General features: G+C 43.1%; 2 protein-coding genes across 2 annotated transcripts in view; one reads left to right on the top strand and one right to left on the bottom strand.

The window, feature by feature from the left end:
* The first annotated feature begins 1574 nt into the window (after window positions 1-1574).
* FAM120B (family with sequence similarity 120B) lies at window positions 1575-17101 on the top strand. The gene is made up of 5 exons (XM_056853771.1): window positions 1575-2606; window positions 3438-3618; window positions 4993-5088; window positions 12406-12578; window positions 16997-17101. The coding sequence occupies exons 1-5, from the start codon at window positions 1587-1589 to the stop codon at window positions 17099-17101; spliced, it is 1575 nt and encodes a 524-aa protein (XP_056709749.1). The 5' UTR covers window positions 1575-1586.
* PSMB1 (proteasome 20S subunit beta 1) overlaps window positions 7280-23066 on the bottom strand; it is a 120548-nt gene continuing 104761 nt past the window's right edge. The window contains exon 7 of the mRNA XM_056853774.1: window positions 7280-7289. The gene's annotated coding sequence lies outside the window, so the exon portion shown is untranslated. The remainder of the gene's footprint in view (window positions 7290-23066) is intronic.

The raw sequence follows: 23066 nt of genomic DNA on the forward strand, positions 1-23066 counted from the left end.
CTAGGTTCCACCCCCTAAATTTCCTGGAATTTCCCATCCCAGGCTGGCAACCCTAATCAGTGGGCTTACACGGTAGTAATTATGTATAGGATTGTTCTATTATCAGTGTTTTTGTGTGTGTTTTACTGACTATAACACCTCAGGTTACACTGTAATGCAAAATGTGAGAAATCAGCAGAGCACAAGATACACACCAACCTAATTAAAACGTGCAGCAAATTTATTCACTTTGTGTTAGAAATGAGGGAAATTTCTTTTATGTAAAGTACAGAAGCTTGGATTTTAAAAGTCATCCTTGATAGATAGATATTTTTGGTGAAAAATTCATTTTTTTAAAAGTGTAATTTAAGAAAAACTTGCAAAATGATGATGAACAAAATGTCATTTATCAGAAAACAATGAAAACATTGGTGGGACATACAAGGCTGGCTAAAACAGATTGCTCTGTGTTAATAAGTTATTCAGTCTTTAGACTCCCCAAAAAGGATGATGCATGTTAATATCCAAATAAATCCACAAATTCAGACCAAATATCCAAGATATTTTACATTGGATTCTTGTCTGTGAAAGGCAACTCTTTAATCGCAAAGTCTAACGTTGCTGTATTTCATTGTGTAGCGGTAACTTGCTTTCGGCTTTTGAACAGTTGTTTGTTTAGCTATTGTCAAGATGTAAAATCCAGAGCCGGGTAGTCTTTTCAAGAAGTTCCAAGGAAGAAGGAATGTAAAATATAAAATGTAAAATATACAGCTTCCAAATAACTAATTAACTCCACCAATGCGGTATAGTGGTTAAGAGCAGTGAACTCTAATCTGGAGAACCAGATGTGATTCCCCACTCCTCCACATGAGGGGCAGACTCTAATCTGGAGGACCGGATTGGTTTCCCCACTCCCACACATGAAGCCAGCTGGGAGACTTTGGGCTATTCACTGTTCTCTCTGAACTCTCTCAGCCCCACCTACCTCACAAGGTGTCTGTTGTGGGGAGAGGAAGGAAAGGAGATTGGAAACCGGTTTGATTCTCCTTAAAATGTAAGAGAAAATCGGCATATTAAAAACCAACTCTTCTTCTTCTTTAAAAAATGTCTCAATGTTTGAGCAAATAACAATAATAATCTGTGAGTAGGACGGGGGGCGAGGGCGGGGGAAGAGGGCCTATGTTACTTGTGGTAAATTACCTGTAATACTTTGCCCATGAGTGATTGCAACGTTTATTGCAATTGAGCATTTTGGGGTGGGCATCATAGGTCCCAAGGTGCAATATCTAGCGCCTTGTCTCCTCAGAAAATGAAGAATTCACGAAATTCATCAAAGCTGTCTTCATGGAAAACAATCAGACAGCAGTACAAATGTTTAAAAATCCAAATTTGCTCCTACTGCACAAAACAGTTAAAAATGGGAAAATGCATTCAAAAATAGGAAGGGGGATGTTTTCCGTTCAGCAGAACCCTTCTGAAATCTCCCAAGTTCTCTTACCGTCATCGTCCTTACTGAACTTGTTCTCAGAATTGTTTGTTTTATTATTTTGGGTTTATATGCTTGCTTTTAGATCGCCGAAGGAACTGAGGTTACATAGAGCTCAACTATGGGCGTCAAAGGCCTGCATTCGTTTGTGACCAATGCCTGTCCGGCTGCGTGCGTAGTAGTAAATCTGAAAGAAATGGCAGAACGTCACCGCAGCAGTTATCCTGGATCTCCTCCTGTTATTGTGGTAGATGCCATGTCTTGCCTCCGACAGTGGTACACGCCAGAATCCTGGGTGTGCGGCGGCCAGTGGCAAGAATATCTTTCTAACCTGGAGAAGTTCATGAACACCTTTACTGCGGCAGGTATCAAGCTGGTGTTCTACTTTGACGGACTGGTGGAACAGAAGAAACGCAACGAGTGGGTAAAACGGAGACTGAGAAATAACAGAGAAATAGCCAAGATTTTTCAGTTCATCAAGACTCATAAGCAGCAGCCCGGGAGACAAATGTTCTTTATTCCATCTGGTTTGGCCACTTTTACGCGCTTTGCCTTGAAGTCCCTTGGTCAGGACGTAATATGTTCATTGCAAGAGGCGGACTATGAAGTGGCCGCTTACGGATTCCATAACAATTGCATGGGAATTCTTGGAGAAGACACAGACTACCTGATTTATGACACATGCCCATATTTTTCCATTAATAAACTGTGCTTGAATAGGCTGGAAACAGTCATGTTCTCAAGGCAAAATCTCTGCAGCAGGTTGGGGTTACATGTAACAGACCTTCCACTCTTTGCCTGTCTCCTTGGAACAGACATTGTTCCAGAAAGTGCTGCGGAAGGTTTCCGGAACCAGTGTGTAGCTTCATTCTGTGCTAAAAGCCATAGCTGTGATAAAAGGACTAACACAATTCTGGCTGTAGCAAATTATATTTCCACAATTCAACATACGTATAATAGCATGATGGTTTTGGAAGAAATGTTACCTTTGGGATCAGACAAAGCTATACTTGCTAAAGGAATAGAGTCTTATCTTCTGCCCGGGCAACAGTCTCCATGGCTTCCTTGTGGCTTTTCAAATTCTCCAGCAGCATCAGTCAATCAAGATATGCCTCTGTTTCTAGATCAGGAGATCTTTCAGGTAACTAATCTTCTCTCTCTTTTTTTTGAAGTTTTTTATTTTGTGAATGATATTACAAGACATACAAACATATAAACACACACATCAAATTCTTACATTATAGTGGAACTTACTCTATAACTTCTATTATACTTTCTTTGAATGTTATAATTGCATATTCAATGACGTATTTCTTACTTAAATTTTAACGTGCTATATTATCAGTTAACCACTATATAGTCAAGAAATATTTTCAATTTTTCATAAAAATCAGAGGCTGATCTGTTATTCACTAAAGACGTTAACTTAGCCATAGTTGCATATTCTGCTACATCTGGGTAATCTTCTGCTGTCCAGTAAACTTCTTTCCAGGTAACTAATCTCTTTATATCATGTTTCCAGGTAACTAATCTCTTTATATCATGTTTCGTAGTCTCTTGGTAATATCAGTCTTTTTGCACTTTTTCTCCTATCAACTGCTTAAATAAATTCTGAAATCCCAGAAAATGTAACTATAGTAGCATGCAATAGAATTGCAGACTTCAGGGTGGAATATTTGTTTAGTAGTAAGAAGTGATAATTCAGAGTTTACTTAATATGTTCTTGGAGGTGTTTACCTTAACCTGTAGAGTTTTAGTACGTCTTGAAAGACTTGGAAGTAGTAATAAAAAGAATATAAGACTCTCAAGTCCTGCTCAGTTCAGTGGGACTTGTTTCCTGGTGAAAATGTGGGGTCATTTGTCCTTTCTCTTTTATGTTACATTGTCAGTGGTCTCCTGAAGTCCTCTGGAAAGATTGGGCTGTAAATGAAAATAACCAAAATAAATAATAACTTTGTCCCCCTGTGAACAGATAGCCAAAGAACAGCATGTGCGAGCTGAAAGCTATATGGTGTATAATGTCCTGAGTAGTGGAGAGGTTGAGTGCAGCAACACACTGGAAGATGAATATGATACTGAGCTCCCTGGACAGGCGCATATCTACTACCTTGCTCGTCAGCATATCTATTCTGTCCTGTTGGAGTCTGGAAAAGGTAAGGACTGTCCTGGAATCTCAGGCCAAATTAGGGTCTTTTTGTGACACTACTATCTTGTAAAATGCCAGTTCTTGCATCTATTTCATTGATCCATTTCTATGATCGTTAGATGTCCATGGAGCTTATCTCAGATCTTCTGTCTCTGTAAGCTTCTAAAGACAACATCCTACCTCCCCCACCCCCACCCCCATTTGATCAGGATCATGAGGCTGGGTGAGGAGGTGACCTTTCCCCCTATGTAAATCAGCCCCAAGACTGTACTACTTGCCTCACCAGGGAAAATATCTCTGGTGCAAGGGAAACAGCTGCCAGAGGACCAGTTTAATCAGGAAAAAGACATACTTTTAGCTCTCACCCAATCCCACGGTTCGTCCAATACAGGGTCTCCCACAAACTGCTATTTATAGAAGTGTTAAAGAAACTTGATTTCTGATCACAAATCTCCAATGTCTTGAATGGTTTGGTTGTGTAACATGCAGAGCCATCCTGAGCAGAGTTAAACATAGACTTTTCAAAAGATAATTTTGAATTGCAAAAAATCTTTAAATCCATGTTTGGATGTCTTACATCTGTTTGTAATTTAAGCCTTGATTCTGTGGGCAATCTACGTGTAATTTGTAAGGAAGAGACTTGAGTGTGTGTGTGTGTAAAGTGCCGTCAAGTCGCAGCCGACTTATGGCGACCCCTTTTTGGGGTTTTCATGGCAAGAGACTAACAGAGGTGGTTTACCAGTGCCTTCCTCTGCACAGCAACCCTGGTATTCCTTGGTGGAATCCCATCCAAATACTAACCAGGGCTGACCCTGCTTAGCTTCTGAGATCTGACGAGATCAGGCTAGCCTAAGCCATCCAGGTCAGGATATAAGGAGGAGACTTACACATCATTAAAATTAGTATGGTGTGCACGTTCATGTTGGTGCAAGATGGCTCCATTAAGGGTATATACAAACATATCAAGAAATGGACAATGATAGGGTTGCTGACTCTGGGTTGGGAAGTACCTGGAGATTTGGGGGGTGGGGCCTGGGGAGGGACCTCAACAGGGTATAATGCCAGAGAGAGCACACTCCAAAGCAGCCATATCCCCCAGAGGAACTGATCCTTGTAGTCCCGAGATAAGTTGTAATTCTGGGAGATCTCAAGGCCTTGCCTAGAGGTTAGAAACCCTAACATGTGCACTCACAGATTGAAGTACAAGCATATCTTTCTGAGTTGTGTTGTGACTAGGGTTGCCAACCTTCAGGAACTAGCTGTTCCCAGCTTTGCCTTCATCACACACATCTGTGTTATCCTTGCACTTTTTGTGACACTACGATCTTGTAAAATGCCAGTTCTTGCATTTATTTCATTGATCCATTTCTGTGTTCTTTAGATGTCCATGGAGCTTATCCTGTAGTGAAGGAGTGGTTTGTGTGTGCTGGGAATTCCCTGCAGCACCCAGATCTGGTACAGCCCAAACAACTCCCAGGTAAAACCATCTTGTACTGAAATTTGAAGTCAGTCTATCTGACTATACTTGTTAAAAATATGCCATCTTTATTTTGATATTCTTTGAGATGATTTGGTTTTGGAGTCTTAGAGAGCTGTGAGATATTAACTTATATAAAAGTATTTAATTTTTATTTATTTTAGAAGTATACCATGTCAGTTTGGGTTAAAAAGCCTTCATAGTAGCTTACAATGCATAAAACAGAACAGTATTTCACATATTAAAAAAACAGGAAAAATTTTTTTGCCATCAAGACACAGCTGACTTATGGGGATACCATAGGGTTTTCAAGGCAGGAGACATTCAGAAGTGGTTTGCCATTGCCCGCCTCTGCGTACTGACCCTGGTATTCCTTGGTGGTCTCTCATCTAAATACTAACCAGGGCCAACTCTGCTTAGCTTTCAAGATCTGATGAGTTCAGGCTAGTCAAGTAAGGTAAAATTAGTAAAGTTCAGGACAGGTCAGACCATTTTCCAATAAAACTTCAAGAAAGATCTGGAGATATACATATACATATGTTATGTATACACACACACACCCCAATCATGTGTGGATAGTACAGATCAGAAAATCTGTACAACAGGGCGACCTGTGGCTGAGGTATACCTTTCTGCAAACCTGGGAGAAAAAAGGAATAAAATAAAAATAGGGGTGGTGGTTTAAAAAAACCCAAAAGTGTACACATTAAGGAAAACATTTAGGCAGGATAGTGGGTTGCTATTTAATATGCCAGACAAAGGCCGCCATATTAGGAACTGAGGCTGTAGCTGGCTCCATCTTGCCCCTCACCCACTTGCTTCCCCACCCCTTGCTAAGAAGGAAGCAGCTTAGGAAAGGTGAGGGAGGGAGGAGGACAAGCTTGGATGGGTGGGCCAAGGACCACAAAGTCGTTTGGCCAATCTCTAGCAGAAGTTGCACACCGGAGCAACTAAGACAGTTTCTATCTTGATACTAGGCCTGAAGAATCTAGACAATCAATGTCAACCAAGAAGCTCTGGGGTTTCCCCACATAGGACTGCATCTCCGTAACTACCTAAGTGTATACTGTATGTTCATTATACTTATAACTTCAAACCTTCCATTTAATACAGTGCTGAAATGTGGCTTTTGGCAGAATAATAAAATTCCACTGGGATAACCTTATTACTTTGTTGTAGTAAAACAGCAGAACAGCTGAAAGATTATAAATTATAATGCGACATAAGTGTTCATGGGTCAGAGCCTGCTTTGGCAGAGGCATCCAATTGTTTTCAGTGCGACTGTTATGTACATGCTTAAATTACATGACTGGAATATCACATGCATACTGACATTCAAGCAACCTGTAAATAATTTGTTCTGAACATGGATACTATGGCAAGTGCAGGTGTAGTGTAGGTGAAGGGATCAAGTCAGTTTCATAACATGCTTCTACTGTCTCAGAAAACCTTTTGTAAGGAAAACACCTGGTTGACCACTGTGTGAACAGACTGCTAGACTTGATGGACCTTGGTCTGATCCAGCATGGCCTTTCTTATGTTCTTATGAGTTCTTGGAATAACATTGGCTGGTAGTTCTCTGAAGTTGCTTGTAAAACTTACTCTGTGGGCTCAGTATTATAAAGAATTTCAGCCAAAAATGACCTGGAAGCAAGTTCCCTCTCAACCATATTTCCAACTGATTCACTAATGAACAAAAATAGTTCTACTTCTGTGCAGACTAGTAAAGCAGAAGAGGATTTTCAAAGTTTATTTTTAGTGTTCTGCTCCAAAACAAATATTTGTCTTAAAATTTGTAGTCCATATTTGTATGCTTTAAATTCTGTCTTGAAGCTTTTATTTCCCACAGCATGAATCTGTAGCTTACCAAATAAGGAGCTCGGCAGCATGTTGCTTTTCAGTTACAAATTCTATGCTAGGCAGTCATCGTACTTCAGAGTCAGACTGGTTAAAAAAAAATTGATAGGAACAGGCATGCAACATTTGGTTACTTGTTTAAAAAGGATTTTTAGAGCATGAATATATTTGTACCTATTCCTCCATACTGTTCCTCTTTTGCTCTTAAAGGGAATGAAGATATGCATGAAAACCTGCCCCACTGAAATCAATTATTTTTATTTATTTGTTTGTTTGTTTACATTATTTATAGTCCGCCTTTCTCACAGGGACTCAAGGTGGATTACAAATAGTAAGCCAGTACAGTCACAAAATTGGGTCATTGAATAACCTATGCATTAGGATTTTAGAAGTCTGGAACTACCGAAAAAACTGAAGCACAACATAAGTATTCACATGACACATTAAGCAGTACAGAAATTACATAAATAGGATCCTATTTACAATAGGCTATGTGTGTCCATTTTAATTTCCTTGATGGTGATTTAAGGAGGCTTCATTTATGGAGTTGTGTGTGTGTGTAAAGTGCCGTCAAGTTCGCAGCTGACTTGTGGCAACCACTTTTTGGGGTTTTCATGGCAAGAGACCAACAGAGGTGGTTTGCCAGTGCCTTCCTCTGCACAGCAACCCTGGTATTCCTTGGTGGTCTCCCATCCAGATACTAACCAGGGCTGACCCTGCTTAGCTTCTGAGATCTGACGAGATCAGGCTAGCCTGGGCCATCCAGGTCAGGGCATTTATGGAGTTAGACCTGATTAAATACTCACTTGAAGATAAGGAGGCTTCAGTATCTTATGTAATGGCAAAATTTTGTTATCTGGCTATTAAGAAGAGAATCACTCTAACAAGAAAGGTGGTGAGTTAACAATTATACATATATAAGTTCACATAATTTAATCATAGTAGATACACAGTTACCCTTAGATTTTTTAACTAATCAGGGTATGTATTTAGCTCATGATTGTATACAATTCTTTTATTGTGCAAGGTTGATTGTATTTTATATTTGTGCCGGCCTTTGACCGTGTCAATAAATATTATTATTAAGGAGGCTCTATGGGTAAACATCAGGGGAATTTGGACTGGACGAGTATTGGAATGAGAGTGGGAGGGAAATATTATGTATAATATGCATATATGTATAAAACTTCAATAATATTTACCGTATTTTCCGGCGTACAAGATGACTGGGCGTATAAGACGACCCCCCATTTTTACAGTTAAAATATAGAGTTTGGGATTGTCCCGAGTCCGCGGCCTAGGGCTGGCCCTCAGGACTGCGCCCCAACCCCGCGGCCACCCCCGGTCCTCCTGGGGTGGCTCAACCCCCGGGGAAACAACACCACTTACCGGGGCGGGAGAAAGAGGGGGCGGGGGCTGCCGGATGAACTGGCAGCGCGCCGGGAGGCTGGGCTGGCGGGAGGAACAGTGGAAGAGTGTGTGCCAACCCAGCCCGGCCGGAGCAAATCCTGGAGGCGAGGCGGGGAGGGAGACTCCCCGGGCAGTGGGAGCCCCGCAGCCAGAGACGCCAGCTGTAGCCAAGGCTCAGCCCCGGGCTCCGGCGGGAGGGTGGGAGCCCAAAGCGGCGGGACGTGGCTCTTGGGGGGAGTTGGCGAGGGGAGAAGGGAGCGGAGAAGAAGAGGGGGACGGGGGCGAGAGTAAGGGCCCTCGAGAAGGGCGAGGGGAGGACTGAGCCGGCGGCCCGTGGAGGGCGGGGCTAAAGGTGGGTTTGGAGGGGAGGGAAACCCATAAAGACAGAAGCTGAAGCGGAGGCCGGGGAGGAAAGGGGACATGTTGGGTGTGCTAGGCAGCAGCCAAAACACCCTGTGCCGGGAGAAGAGAGTGGCCACCCCAGCCCCGGCCAGCCGGCCAGCCAGCCGCCTGCCTGCCTTGCGCTGCCGCTGGAGTGCAGCCGAGCACTTCCCTCCGTGCACCCCGGCGCGCCTGGCTCCGATTCTGAGCTGGGCAGTGAGTGCCCTTGCCGGGCTCGGTGGACATGGACAGAGCGGAGGCGGCTCACCTGGCAGATTCTCCAGTCCGGCTCGGAATTCAGCATCCGGCGTATAAGACGACACCCGGCATATAAGACGACACCCGACTTTTGAGAAGATTTTCCTGGGTTAAAAAGTAGTCTTATACGCCAGAAAATACAGTAATTTTTTTTTAAAAAAATCTGCATTCCTATTTGACAAATATGTTTACTTTTACACTTTAATCCCAGAAACTGGTAGTGCAGTTACATGGTAAATTACCACAGTAGATTAGAATAAGAAGTTGTATTAGTAGGGTTGCCAACTCCAGGTGGTACCTGGAGATCTCCCACTATTACAGTTGATTGCCGGACAACCAACAGCAATTCCCCTGGAGAAAGTGGCTGCTTTGAAGGGTGGACTGTATGGCATTATACCAAACCTCACCCACCACAGGCTCCACCTCCAAATTCTCCAGGTATTTCCCAAGCCAGAGCTGGCCACCTAGGGTTGCCAACCTCCAGGTAGTAGCTGGAGATCTCCTGCTATTGCAACTGATCTCCAGCCGATAGAGGTCGGTTCACCCGGAGAAAATGGCCGCATGGGCTATTGGACTCTATGCCACTGAAGTTCCTCCCCTCTACAAACCCCGCCCTCCTCAGGCTCCACCCCAAAAACCTCCCACCGATTGCGAAGAGGGACCTGGCAACCCTATGGCCACCCTATATATTAGGAATGCCTTCTGTATACGAGGTGTACAAATCTTGTATATTCCTAGGCTGTTAGTGGCACATGGCGGGATCCCCATCTTGGTGGTCTCCCTCCTGCCTGTGCAGCGCTGTGCACTTGTACATATACAGCTGTATATTGCCATATATGGTGGAAGGACTGGATGAAGCCTATCCTTTTATGACTGAAGTACGGTATGTAAATTGCATATATGAGAAGAAGAGTTAAGGTGTTTCTTGTCAATAAATGATTGTATATCGGGACATTAGTCTGAATCCTGGAAATCAAAGGGCATGAGTCCCTTTATATGTAAGAAACCACAATATTTCTTAGTTCAATGAATTCAGTAAACTCGGCATTTTGAAATCCCTGTGTTGTTCTTGATATAGGAAATATATTTTCTTGCTGTAAATGATCTGTGTTCACGAAATCTGTGGAGTATCACCACTGTTAATCAGACAGATGTTTAAACTCTGGAAAGGTAACTAGTTAAAAGCCCTTCATGTGGTTGCCAGCTGTATTGTTTATCAATGATTTAATATTAGTTGATCCAATCTGAGTCTTTATTGTGCTTGTTCCAGTTTGTCTTTAATTTTTCCTCTCCTACTGTGTTTACTACTTTGGCCTTTCAGAGACAGGGATTTCAGAAAAATATTTGGGAACATTGAAGGAGAAGCAAGAAACTAATTCTCAAATCCTCTTCCTCCAGGGGAGAGTTTTGCCATTCACTGCACAATAGGGCTTGCACTAATACAGGTAATCCTGTTCCTCTGATGGCATAATCCTAAAGAGATACATGAATCTAAGCCCATTGATTTCAGTAGACTTAGATGAGTATAAAGCTTTTCAGGCTTGCACTGTAACTAATATTGGCTACAATCCTATGGATGCTTTCCTGCGAGTAAGCCCCACTAGTAACATAGGAATTATTTCTATGTTGACCTTGTTGGTATTGATCCCATTAAATAATTAGAGATCACGTAATAATCTGGCAAATTATTAAATGCATAAAGCAACCAGTACTTCGACAAGAGGGGAAGTTCTTCTCATAATCCCTCCTTCTATGGAACTGCAGATATATGGAATATGTTATTTAGACAACTTCTGTGCTGCCTTTTCAGAGAACCTACCTGAGAAGGAATATTTATTTCCTGTTGTGTTTGTCCGTGGGCAAAAGACTCTTTCCTTAACGACTCTTATTTGCTAAACAAACTCTTCTTTCACCCGCTGTTTGACACCTCAACACTCTCATCCTTTAGAGTAGCCAAGTGGCTCACACAAAGGAATGCAGCTCCTGTTTATAATAGAGATGTGCTACCAAATGCAGCTGACTCCTTAAAACTGGCATCTGTGTTGAAGACCACAGCAAATTTGTTTTACAGCAGTTTATCTTAGTATGGCTTGCTAGGTATTTGCAGTTCATACTCAGTATTATTTATTTTGACAGTTGAATGAAGAGAATGTAGCAAAAAAACAACAACAACCCTCACTCTTTCCAAACTGGCAACAAGATGCATGAGATTAGGAGATAAAAGGGAATTGAGATAAGTTCTAAAATGCATTGTGGCTTTGCATCATTCATGATCATCCTTTATTGGCATAAAATCACTATACATATGGTAGCATGTAAAAATATAAATATTTAAGACAACCTTACTGTGGCTTTGCATATTTTAAACACTTGTTACTTAGAGAATAAAGAAACAAATGGATACCCTTGATTCGGGGTTGCACATTTGACACTGAAATGAAGAGCCATGATTTCTGTCATGCAGACCTCTGTACAATACCTTGCCTTTAGCACTGCCACCAGTCATGCGGTGCACTAAGGTGGGGGTTGGTGCCAATGGTGGTGATCCAGCCCTGGCCAGGATCTGCCCTGAGCCTTTTTTGGAACCCCAGCACCTAGGGTTGCCAGGTCCCTCTTCGCCACCAGTGGGAGGTTTTTGGGGTGAAGTCTGAGGAGGGCGGGGTTTGGGGAGGAGAGGGACTTCAATGCCATAGAGTCCAATTGCCAAAGTGGCCATTTTCTCCAGGTGAACTGATCTCTGTTGGCTGGAAATCAGTTGTAATAGCGGGAGATCTCCAGCAAATACCTGGAAGCTGGCAACCCTACTCAGGGCTCTAGCCGCAATGGATAGGCTGGCTCTGAGCAGGAGGAGAGCCACTTGGGGAGGCCTGAATAATAGCGGACCGGTTGAGCTGTTGCATGACGTAACACGAGGCACAAAAGGGTCTTTATATGAAGCAGATGGCCTGCCAAGTTCTAGCATGTAGCAATACTTCAAGCGCTAAGGGGACATATTGGGGAGAAACTAGACTGGGTCATTATGAGAGCCCTTGCTCAGGATTTGGATCGTGGCCCAAAGTATGCATAAGCAGGAAGCAAAAGGATCCAGCCTCAAATATCCTAAACCATTCTTAAGGGTAAAGTTAGATGATAAACTCTTCATATGCAAATGTATTCTAACTTGGCCAGATCTTTCAGCCCTGTGTCACGATAAGATGTATATACTCTGCAAAAGAGCCAGGATAGTTGCTTACAATCAGAGTGACAGCATCTTTATTATTTCTTAAATCTGATGCCAGTATTATTATGAATATTTGAGTTGCAGTGATTGTCAGCTAAGAGGTGACTGATGGTTTCCTGTTGAAGCCCGGTTGGCAAAACCTGTCGTATCTTGCTTCTGCAGTGACTGAAACGGAGTGTTATCTTTCCTAGGTGGCACCCCCAGTCTGAGAACACTTTGGCTCGGCGAGGGACCAGAGGCTGAAAAGCGACGTTTTTGCACATTTCTGGCCTGTTTTCAGCTTCAAGATGTAGCCGAGGAGCTGCAGGCTCTGGAAGCTTCTGTCGCTGCTGTCTGTTCCTTGTTGATGTACCTGGCTTTTCAGGTGAAGAACTTTCTAATTATGTAATCGGTATTCATTGCTTGTATCTGCAGTGGATTCATATTAGCTATAAATATATCTCTTTATATATTAAACCAACAATAACGACTCTTCGCTCTTCCTCATGATCAGATTTTCATTGATTTTAGGTTTTTCACTAAGGATTAGCAAAACAATTCCAACTGAAGGTCACCTCTGGCCACCCTGAGCCCCGCCTAGGCCGGGGATTGAGGGCGGGATATAAATCAAATAAATAAATACATTATCCTGAATTTCAAACTTGTCTTGCCATGCAGGATGGTAGGTAAAGGTAAAGGTCATTTCTGACCCATGGGGTGACGTCACATCCCGACGTTTACTAGGCAGACTATGTTTATGGGGTGGTTTGCCATTGCCTTCCTCAGTTGTCTACACTTTACCCCCAGCAAGCTGGGTCCTCATTTTACTGACCTCGGAAGGATGGAAGGCTGAGCCAACCTTGAGCTGGCTACCTGAAACCGACTTCCGTTGGGATCGAATTCAGGTCATGAGCAGAGCTTTTGACTGCAGTACTGCAGCTTACCACTCATGCAGGATGGTAGCAGTTACTTATTTTAAAATTCCTATTCGTTACCTGGAATTATTTGTTCACTTTTCTGGGTTGTGGTCATGGGAAATCATAAGCCATGATCTAGTGATAAAGTAGCAATACCTACAGTAATCTTTAATGTATGTATAGCACGTTCAGTGTTCAGAACACTTTACGCACCTTATCTTGTTGCTATTCTTACGATAGCCCAGTAAGTAGGCCACTATCATTATACCTGGAGTGAGGGGAGATCACCCCAGTCTGTTTCTCTGTTCTCCCGTCCATCTAATGACCAGTTTGAGACGGTTTAGAGCAGCTTCAGAAGTGAGAGGGGAAGAGGGGTTCTCCTCCTCCTCTTCCTGACTTTCTCATTCACTGCCTGGACAGATGTTAAACTCCTCCTCAGTGTCCCAGTTCTGGGGACCTTTTTAAAGCAGTGCAGAAGAAGAAGAGTTGGTTTTTATATGCCGACTTTCTCTGCCACTTAAGGCAGAATCAAACCGGCTTACAATCACCTTCCATTCCCCTCCCCACAACAGACACCCTGTGAGGTAGGTGGGGCTGAGAGAGCTCTTAATAGAACTGTGACTAGCCCAAGGCCACCCAGATGGCTTCATGTGGAGGAGTGTTGAAACCAACCCAGTTCACCAGATTCATGTCTGCCACTCATGTGGAGGAGTGGGGAATTGAACCTGGTTCTCCAGATCAGAGTCCACTGCTCCAAACCACCGCTGTTAACCACTGCACCAAGCTGTTTGTGTCCATGGGTATCTCCACTGGTGAGAGATCAGGAGGTGTGTCTGCCGTCACAGCCACTTCCTCCAGCTCTTGTCCCCCTGGAACCTCTCCCAGATGCCACCAGTGAGCTGTTTAGCTATCATTGTCCCTTATAAATAGGACCTACGCTTCAGCAGCCATACAAATGCACAGTGTCCGTTCCCCCCCACCCCCCATCCTGTGGCAACTTCTGGGTAGGTCCCAAGATTTCTATACTCCCAGACACCCATGCTGCAATGGTTGGGCCGAAGCTGAGAGAATGGAGTTTGTCGAAGGCCAGCTAGTGAATTTGTGGCAGAGATGATATTTGAACTGGGGATCTTTCGGATCACTGTTCATTTTCTTAACCAGCACGCTACACCAGCTTCTGAACAATTGGAGTGAGGGGGAAATGGTCCAGGACACATAGGAGTTTCTGCATAAACAGAGGAGACAGGGACTGGACCCAGCTTTGGAATACTGTGCCCGTAGAAATTTCCCCACTATTAACAATCATGGGGCAGTCTCATGGTGCACAGATCCCTCTTGGGCATCTATTTGCTGATTTGCTCTCTTCCCCTTGCTGAGCCTCCCACTGCCTAGGAAACTAAAACCAGACAGTGAGGCACCAGAGTTACCCTCAAATCAAAAGATTTCGAACCATTTAGGAATATCGGGGATAATTCGGTTCAGAGGAAGTGCTTGGGCTATTAAATTCCACAGGTGTAACTATGTAATCTACTGGTGCAAAAACAAAGATGAGTACTGTGACCCCTTAAAGATTAGCAAGACGTTTATTCCAGCATTGGTTTTCTTGAACTTGCGACTACTTCCTCAGATGCATAAATGGTTCATATCTGATCAGGATGAATAAAGTTCTGAGTGTGCATTCCTGGCCATTACTTGGTAGGGAGGGAAATGAACATAAGAACATAAAAAAGGCCCTGCTGGATCAGACCAAGGCCCAACAAGTCCCTCAGTCTGTTCACACAGTGGCCAACCAGGTGCCTCTAGGAAGCCACAAACACAAATGCTGTCTGCTCCTACTCAGGGGCATTTGCAGCATGGTATAGTGGTTACGAGCGGTGGTTTGGTGGACTCTGCTCCGGAGAACCGGGTTTGAGTCCCCACTCCTCTACATGAGCTTTGGAGGCTAATCTGGTGAACCGGATTTGTTTCCTCACTCCTACATGAAGCCAGCTGGGTGACCTTGGGCTAGTCACAGCTTTCTCAGAGCTCTCTCAGCCCCACCTACCTCACAGGGTGTCTGCTGTGGGGAGGGATTGTAAGCCGGTTTGATTCTTCCATAAGTGGTAGAGAAAGTCGGCATATAAAAACCAACTCTTCTTTGTCTGAGCCCTTGCACACCTTATGCCCTGCTTATGGTAAACCCGTAGTGCGCTAAAGGCCTGAGTTCTCTTTAAAGATTTGTTTTATAGTAACAGTTTACACTAAGGGTGACTTTAAGAGATATATAGATACCAATCGGAGCAGTTTCCCAACTGTATAAATTCCCGTAGCCTACAGCAAGACAGGCGGCTAAAGGAAATTGCTGGCAAGTAAGCCTTTGTTCTTGCCTGTGTACCTTACATTTCAGATCAGATTGCATGTTAGTTACCAGCTTTCTATCCATGTTTCTATTAATTTGGATAAAAGATTATGGAAGTAATTTTTTTGGAAAGGTAAAACTGTACCGCTATGACACAAAGGATTGCTCCTTTGCTGTTTGTATTGTTGTTTTATTCAATACAGTTTTGATTTTTTTGGAAAGGTAAAACCAAAAAAATCAAAACTGTATTGAATAAAACAACAATACAAACAGCAAAAGAGCAATCCTTTGTGTCATAGCGGTACAGTTGAGTGGAAGTAGCATGTGATGGATTGCTCCTAAAGTAATTGAAGCAAATTACAATGAAGTAAGCAAGCAATCAACATGAGATGGATTGCCTCAAAAAAGGAAGCCAGGGCTTTAGGTTTGCAAGACCTGAGCAAGGCTGTTAATGATAGGACATTTAGGAGGTCTGTAATTCATAGGGTCGCCATAAGTCGGAAGCAACTTGGCAGCACATAACACACAAGCATGTAATCTATCCACTACTGCTGAAAACAACTAAATTGCTAGTTAAGCCAAGTTAAGGAGCTCCAAAACCCCACAGAGTAGATTTCCATCTGTAGAATTCATATGGAAATTTGTGTCATTGCTTGTTGATGGAAGGATCTGCAAGTTACTACTCAAATCTGTATTACTGCTGCTGCATTATCACTAGCAAAGAAACAGTTTGTAGATTAACCCAAATAAACTCTTCCAAGTGCAAGTTGTATGTAGCCCAGTGTAGGCAGGAAAGAATCACGGGAAAGCGCCAGGCATTGTAGCTACTTGTGGATGTCGTGGGACAGTTTGTTGAAGAACCCAAAAATGAAAATGGGAATATTCGACCCAACTTTCAGTGGGAGACAGTAAAAGGTATGGAACAGGGGAGAGTAGAAAAATTAGTTTGGGGAGGGGCTGTGGCTCAGTTCATAGAGCATCTGCTTGGTTCGCAGAAGGTCCCAGGTTCAATCCCCGGCATCTCCAGTTAAAGAGACTAGGCAAGTAGGTGATGTGAAAGACCTCTGCCTGAGACCCTGAAGAGCTGCTGCCGGTCTGATTCAGTATAAGGCAGCTTCATGTGTAAAAAGGATGGGAAAGATGGCTATTAGGACCAGCGAGGATTTTTACTCCGCTGGAGAAGTCGGTCACTTAGGTCCGGTGCTACTGAACCTCCTGTTTCATATATTTTTTTCATTGGGTGGAAGAGAGTTTTTTGTTCCAACCCACCCTTTTTAGCTTAATACCATTTTGATCCATCCTATATGAATTCAACATGTTGTCATGGAAAGCTGCCGCCTGCCTAGGAGTCATCCCCTGACTGGAAGTGAGGCAAAGGAGCTAGAGTTGTGACAGACCCTTAAGGGTCGGTTATAAGGAAATACAAATGAATAAGGTCGTGGTGCAAGAGTGACATTCCTGCAATAAGGAATTTTGATAATGGAGAAAAGTATGTACCTTTTTCCCCCTGTAGCTCTGAGCTAAGATTTTGTTTTTAATCTCTTTTAGGTGCGCAGCCTCTCTGTGGAAGACTTGAATGCCTTCGTCGCCCAGACTCTGTGCCTTGAGGGGAAGCCAGCTGCTCCGCTTGCAGAGCTGCAGGTACAAACATGACATCTGCTCGCGTAAGGCCAGCGGTGACCCAAAGAGGAGCAACTTACGGCTGCCTCTTTGACCTTTTCTCTTACTCAAGTCAAGTTTTATTTCAATACAACATCAGCTCTAGGTAAAAATCAAAGTTAAGCTAAAATAATAAAATAAAACAATAAAAGTTGATGATTCTGGAAGGAGGATTTGAAGAAGAGGAGGAAAGATCTTCTACTGGGAAACGTTTTCAGTTAGCCGTTTACGAATCTCACTAGACTGGAGGCAGAATTTGGCTACTTGAGTGGTTATCTCCCGAGAGGAGTCTGCTAAGAGAAGGGAAACTTTAGCTTCTTCCATTCTCCCAGGAAAGGATGACAATATGGGGATGTACTGCGATCTTATGTCGTTGAAGGGACATCGCAGCAGAACATGTTCTGTTGTTTCCACTGTCTCTGTTTTGCATGGGCATATCGTTGATGAAAGGGAGTACGGAGATACCTGCCTTCCAGGAGAGCTGAAGGCAAGTCATTGAAACGCGCAAGAGTAAAGGCCCTTCAATATTTGGATACTTCCTGGAATCCCAGGTAGTCTGCAGGGTGGACAGGGTTGATGTATTGCAAGATGGTTGAATATTTATGAATTTGAGCCCTATCTGATTGAAGGGCATGGTCCAAGAGTCTCTGTTTGATTGTTTCCTTGGCTTTTTGGTGTCCCGATGGCAATATGGCTTGAGAAGAGAGGCCGTGTTTCTGGAGCATCTTCTCTATTGCACTTTTCTCTTACTCAAAATTATTCAGGAGGTGAGATGGGAGGGTCATGGTGTCGGATGATGAGCCTGGTTTCGTTGTACTGTCCGTTTATTTATTTAAGCCATTTCTGTGCTGCCTCTTCAGGGTCCTGCTCAAGGCAGTTTGCAATTTTTTTTAAATTAAAGGCATTATCAAAACAAGGCATAAGAGATATGCAAAAGAGATATGCAGCATAAAATCTATCCACAAACAGAAGCAGAAGCTTGTAGGAGAACATCTCTAATTGAAAGGCTGTGTACAAAAGATGCGTTTTGGCCTGGCGCCTGAAAGAAAGTAAAGTAGGTGGCAGGTGAGCCTCAAGGAGGGTGTTCCAGAGGTGAGGTTGCCCCACAGAAAATGCCCTTGCTCCAGTCACTACCCTCCTCAACTCTGAAGGTAGGGGCACAGAGCAGGGCTTGAGAGGCATTCCTGAAGTGATCGGATGGGTAGTATGGGAGGAGGCAATCCTTCAACAAAACCTGGCCCCCAAGCACTTTGAATTGTGCCTGGAAGCAGATGGCTATAGCAGTGCAGATCTTTCAGCACAGTGGTGATGCGACCTCTGTCACCAACCCTTGACAAGAGCCTGGCCCCTTCATTTTGGACCAATTCAAATTTCCAAACCCGTTTTCAAAAGGCAACCAACCAGAGGGCATTACAGTAATCTAACTTGGATGTGATCAGAGCATGGCCACGCTACCTAGTATATTAGACAAATAAATGCTGACCTAAATATAAAAGAATAATAGTATTTGCCACATTTAATTACAGGGTAGACTAGCTCTCCTTACCCCTTGTGACTGACCCTTTTGGGTATTGTTTTAAAAGTCTCTGGGGGATATAATTGGGCCCTCTGCCTGTATTCTAGGTTCCACTTTCCCTCCCATCCCTTCCCTAGATCTCTCCGCCACTTTATTCTGTGACTATACGCCTGGCTGAGGAGTGCAGACTGGTCTCCAATGCTTTTTTTATTCTGCCCAGATATACCCATGTATGACCCCCCAGGTAGAATCTCTCATTAGCTAGCTGGCTGGCTGCTTGCCCCCTTCTCTCACATTCTTGATTTGGTCAGATGCTCTCACCTGTCAGCTATGGATTCCTCGCAGGGAATCATCCCAGGCGTGTGAGTGTCCAAATTTAGTGATGGTTGGGTTAAAATACCGACAGTTCTGGTTTTGAAGTGGAAATTTTTTTAACTGCCTTGAACCTTGAGGAAAGGGGAGGTATATAATGTTTTAATTAATAAATACATTTCATATAAGTTGTGTTATGTATAAAGGCATGAATCATAGAATCATAGAGTTGGAAGGGACCACCAGAGTCATCTAATCCAACCCCCTGCACAATGCAGGAAATTTACAACTACCCTCCCACCACACCCCCAGTAACCCCCACTACATGCCCAGAAGATGGCCAAGATGCCCTCTCTCTCATGATCTTCCTAAGGTCATAGAATCAGCATTGCTGACAGATGGCCATCTAGCCTCTGCTGAAAAATCTCCAGGGAAGGAGCACTTACCACCTCCCGAGGAAGCCTGTTCCACTGAGGATCCTTCCTAATGTCTTGACCGAAACTCTTTTGATTTAATTTCAACCCGTTGTTTCTGGTCCGACCTTCTGGGGCAACAGAAAACAACTCGCTACCCATGTGAATATGTGTAGTCACCTCAATTAGATTGTCAGTATTCATTTGTATATGACAGACAAAAGGAGACATACACCAGGAAAGATGTCCTTCACAAAATCCACTTGGAAAAGTCAACATTCACATTTCAGAGATTGAGTTTAATATATACATAGATGAGTATAATGCATGGTGCTGAAAGCAAGCTTCGTAATCCCTATTCTACCTTTGTAACGTCTTAAACAGTTACACAGTTTCCGTTAGGAAGTAGCAGAACTGGCTTGCCACATTTGTGATTCAGAACTATGCTGCTTTCGCTGATTATGCAAATGGATATGAAGAATTCCTTGGCCACATGACTTCTTGAAAGTATAAAGTTAAGTTTGATTACATAACACATCAGTTCTGCAGATAGGATTTGATGATTTCATATGCTGACAAAAGAACCTAGACGCCACAATAAAGATTTACTGATAACCTGAATTCAGGCCGTTCCATAGGAACAAACACAGTACTTTTTCTTATAGCATATAAGGATTGGTACAGCTTATACAGCCCTGACCTGGATGGCCCAGGCTAGCCTGATCTCGTCAGATCTCAAAAGCTAAGCAGGGTCAGCTCTGGTTAGTATTTGGATGGGAGACCACCAAGGAATACCAAGGTTGCTGTGCAGAGGAAGGCACTGGCAAACCACCTCTGTTAGTCTCTTGCCATGGAAACCCCAAAAAGGGGTCGCCATAAGTCGGCTGCGACTGGACGGCACTTTACACACACACACAGCTTATACAAGACCTTTAGCTATTTTGATTCATTATAATGGAAGATGAATTTGATGAATATTCAAGAATTTTAGTTATTTTGATTCATTATAATGGAAGAATTTGCAGTAACAAAGAGCTCTTCTACAGCTGGTTTACATAGAATGCATGATATAATATTGCAATTTTCACTGTGGCCAAATAAACGATATCAAGGGTATTTAAAATGTAACCGGGATTAGTAGTTTTATGTTATATTATGGTGTATTTCTGTGTCTTCATAGTTGACAGCTTCTCGTTCGCACTACAGGTAAGGGAAGGAAGTTTTGGAGGTAGAGGAGGCTTCTTTTACCGCAGTCTCTGCTTGTGGAATGTTGGGTTGCTCTGAACAGATTCTAGCACTGTTTTAAATACTCTTGATCCTGATAGCAAGGTAAATGGGCTGCTCGCAAGCCATGCATCCGTGCCATTCCCCATTGTTCACGGGCGCATTTGCGGTGGAATTCCAAGCATGCTCTGTCTGCCCACGGTGTCCTGTCCGTACCTGCCTTGTCCCCCCGCAGCTAAACCAGCCTTTTTCTCCTCCGAGCCTGCCGAATTCATCAAAGAAGTGTATTGCGGTGCAGGATTAGCATGACATCTGCATAACGTACAAGAGAAAACAAATACTGTAATTAAAGCAGTGTGTCGCCCAACTAAAAGGAAACGTTTCTCTTTGTGGCAAAGTAATGTATGTGACACAGAACAGAGGATTTTACATTTAGAACCTTTGAATGCCTGGCTTTATGGCCTCCCGCCATAAAGACATAAAACAAACAGAGCATGAACATGACATGTTGATGCATTTTATAGGTGTGTTTAGGAGGACTTTTATATATGTTTGTGAACTGTGCTGGAGCAACTTTTATCTGAATCGGTATTCTTATGGCTTGCATGTTTTTGATGCTATCTCTGACTTAAGCCAGAACTAAGAATATTGTTTTCATGCAGCTGGGCACTTTTGTGTGTATATGCACATATATGGAGGAGGTTTTCTAACTAGAACTAAATTCTAGAAGTATTTTCTAACTGTTAGAGTGGTTCCTCAGTGGAACAGGCTTCCTCGGGAGGTGGTGAGCGCTCCTCTGGAGGTTTTTAAGAAGAGGCTGGATCGCTATCTGTCAGCAATGCTGATTCTATAACCTTAAGCAGATGATGAGAGGGAGGGCATCTTGGCCAGCTTCTGGGCATGGAGTAGGGGTCATTGGGGAGGTAGCTGTGAGTTTCCTGCATTGTGCAGGAGATTGGACTAGATGACCCTGGTGGTCCCTTCCAACTGTATGATTCTATGATTCTAGGTAAAAAATAATGAATAAACACCCATACTCTACTGTAGGGCTTCCTTGTGCATTTGGCTTCTCTGGTGTGCAAAAACCATCACATCCCACCTGGTGCCGAGAAATATGATTCAAATGTGCTTGTTTTCAAGGAGCAGTGCATAAAATGTTAGTTTAAAAAATGTATTGGTAGACAAATGAATATTATCCTTTTAAATCCCATATGAAAATGAATGACTTGGCCTAAAATAACAGGTAAAGGAAGTATATCACAAAGCACAGGATTTTCTTAGCTCAGTTATAGTTTTTGCTTGGTGGCAAGATAAAACAAGAAAGGGAGGGGGAGTCAGGTCTCTGCATACCAGAATTTGGCAGGTGTTTGACTCATTAGTTGAGTCAAGTGTCATCTGTCACCACTGGCCAATGCAATCTTTTTAACCAATTTCTGAGAAGCCAATGAATCAACTGCAGCATTAAAAATAAAAGCCCATACAGTTATTGTAAAAATTATTCTCATAAGAAAAAGAACACAGTATTATTCTTGTTGATTGGGCCTTTTTTCTGGAGTCTAAATGGGTGGAGGAAAAATAAAGGCAATGCTGAAAACAGCCATAAATGTATCCCATAAAAATACAAATCGAAATTGAGGGTCATGGCCAAGGTTATTCTGTGCATGCAGAAATAAACAATTAAAAAATGGCAGATCCTTTTTTAATCTTATGAAAATGGATCAGAGTTAAAGTCCAAACTCCATAGATATACAGGTGAGACAATTCATATAGTTAGTGACCATAGGATTTCCATGGAAACACAGAATTCCATAATGTAGCTTAGTATTTGGCACTCCGACAATCTGAGTTTTCTTTCCCCCTCTCCCAGTTCATTCTAATAATTTGAGTAAGCAAATGTCAGAACTAGGCAAACATTCAGATATATCTGAATATGCCTTGGTACAAAATGTGAATATTTTTGTTGTTGTTCAGGGTACACAGCTGTGTTAGGAATATTGGTTTGAGCTATTACGTTTTCCCAAATTTCCATTTCTGTTACTGTTGGGCATCTCTAATGTTTGATTTCCAGTGTGAACAGTTGCAGCAGTATTTAAATATTGTGGCTAGGATTGCTAGAACTCTGCAACTAGGTTGGCTAGGTCGGGGCGGTTTTGGATCGGAGTGCTGGCTCCCAGCTGTTGACGGTGTGCATAGACAATCTGCACCTTGTCTATGGAGGCCCAGGTCGCAGCCGTGGTCAAGGAGGCTTTTTTCCATATGTGCCGGGCCTGGCAGCTGGTGCCTTATCTCTCCTGCCTTGATGTAGCCACAGTGATCAATGTGAAGGTCACCTCTAGGCTAGACTACTGTAACTCACTCTACGTAGGGTTGCCCTTGAGACTGACCCGGTGTCTCCAGCTGGTACAGAATGCGGTGGTGAGACTCCTTACAGGAGTCTTGCCCCGAAAGCATATACAGCCAGTGCTCCGCCAACTGCTCTGGCTCCAGCTGGAGT

Source organism: Euleptes europaea, chromosome 7, assembly GCF_029931775.1.
Source record: "Euleptes europaea isolate rEulEur1 chromosome 7, rEulEur1.hap1, whole genome shotgun sequence".
Taxonomy (NCBI): Eukaryota; Metazoa; Chordata; class Lepidosauria; order Squamata; family Sphaerodactylidae; genus Euleptes; species Euleptes europaea.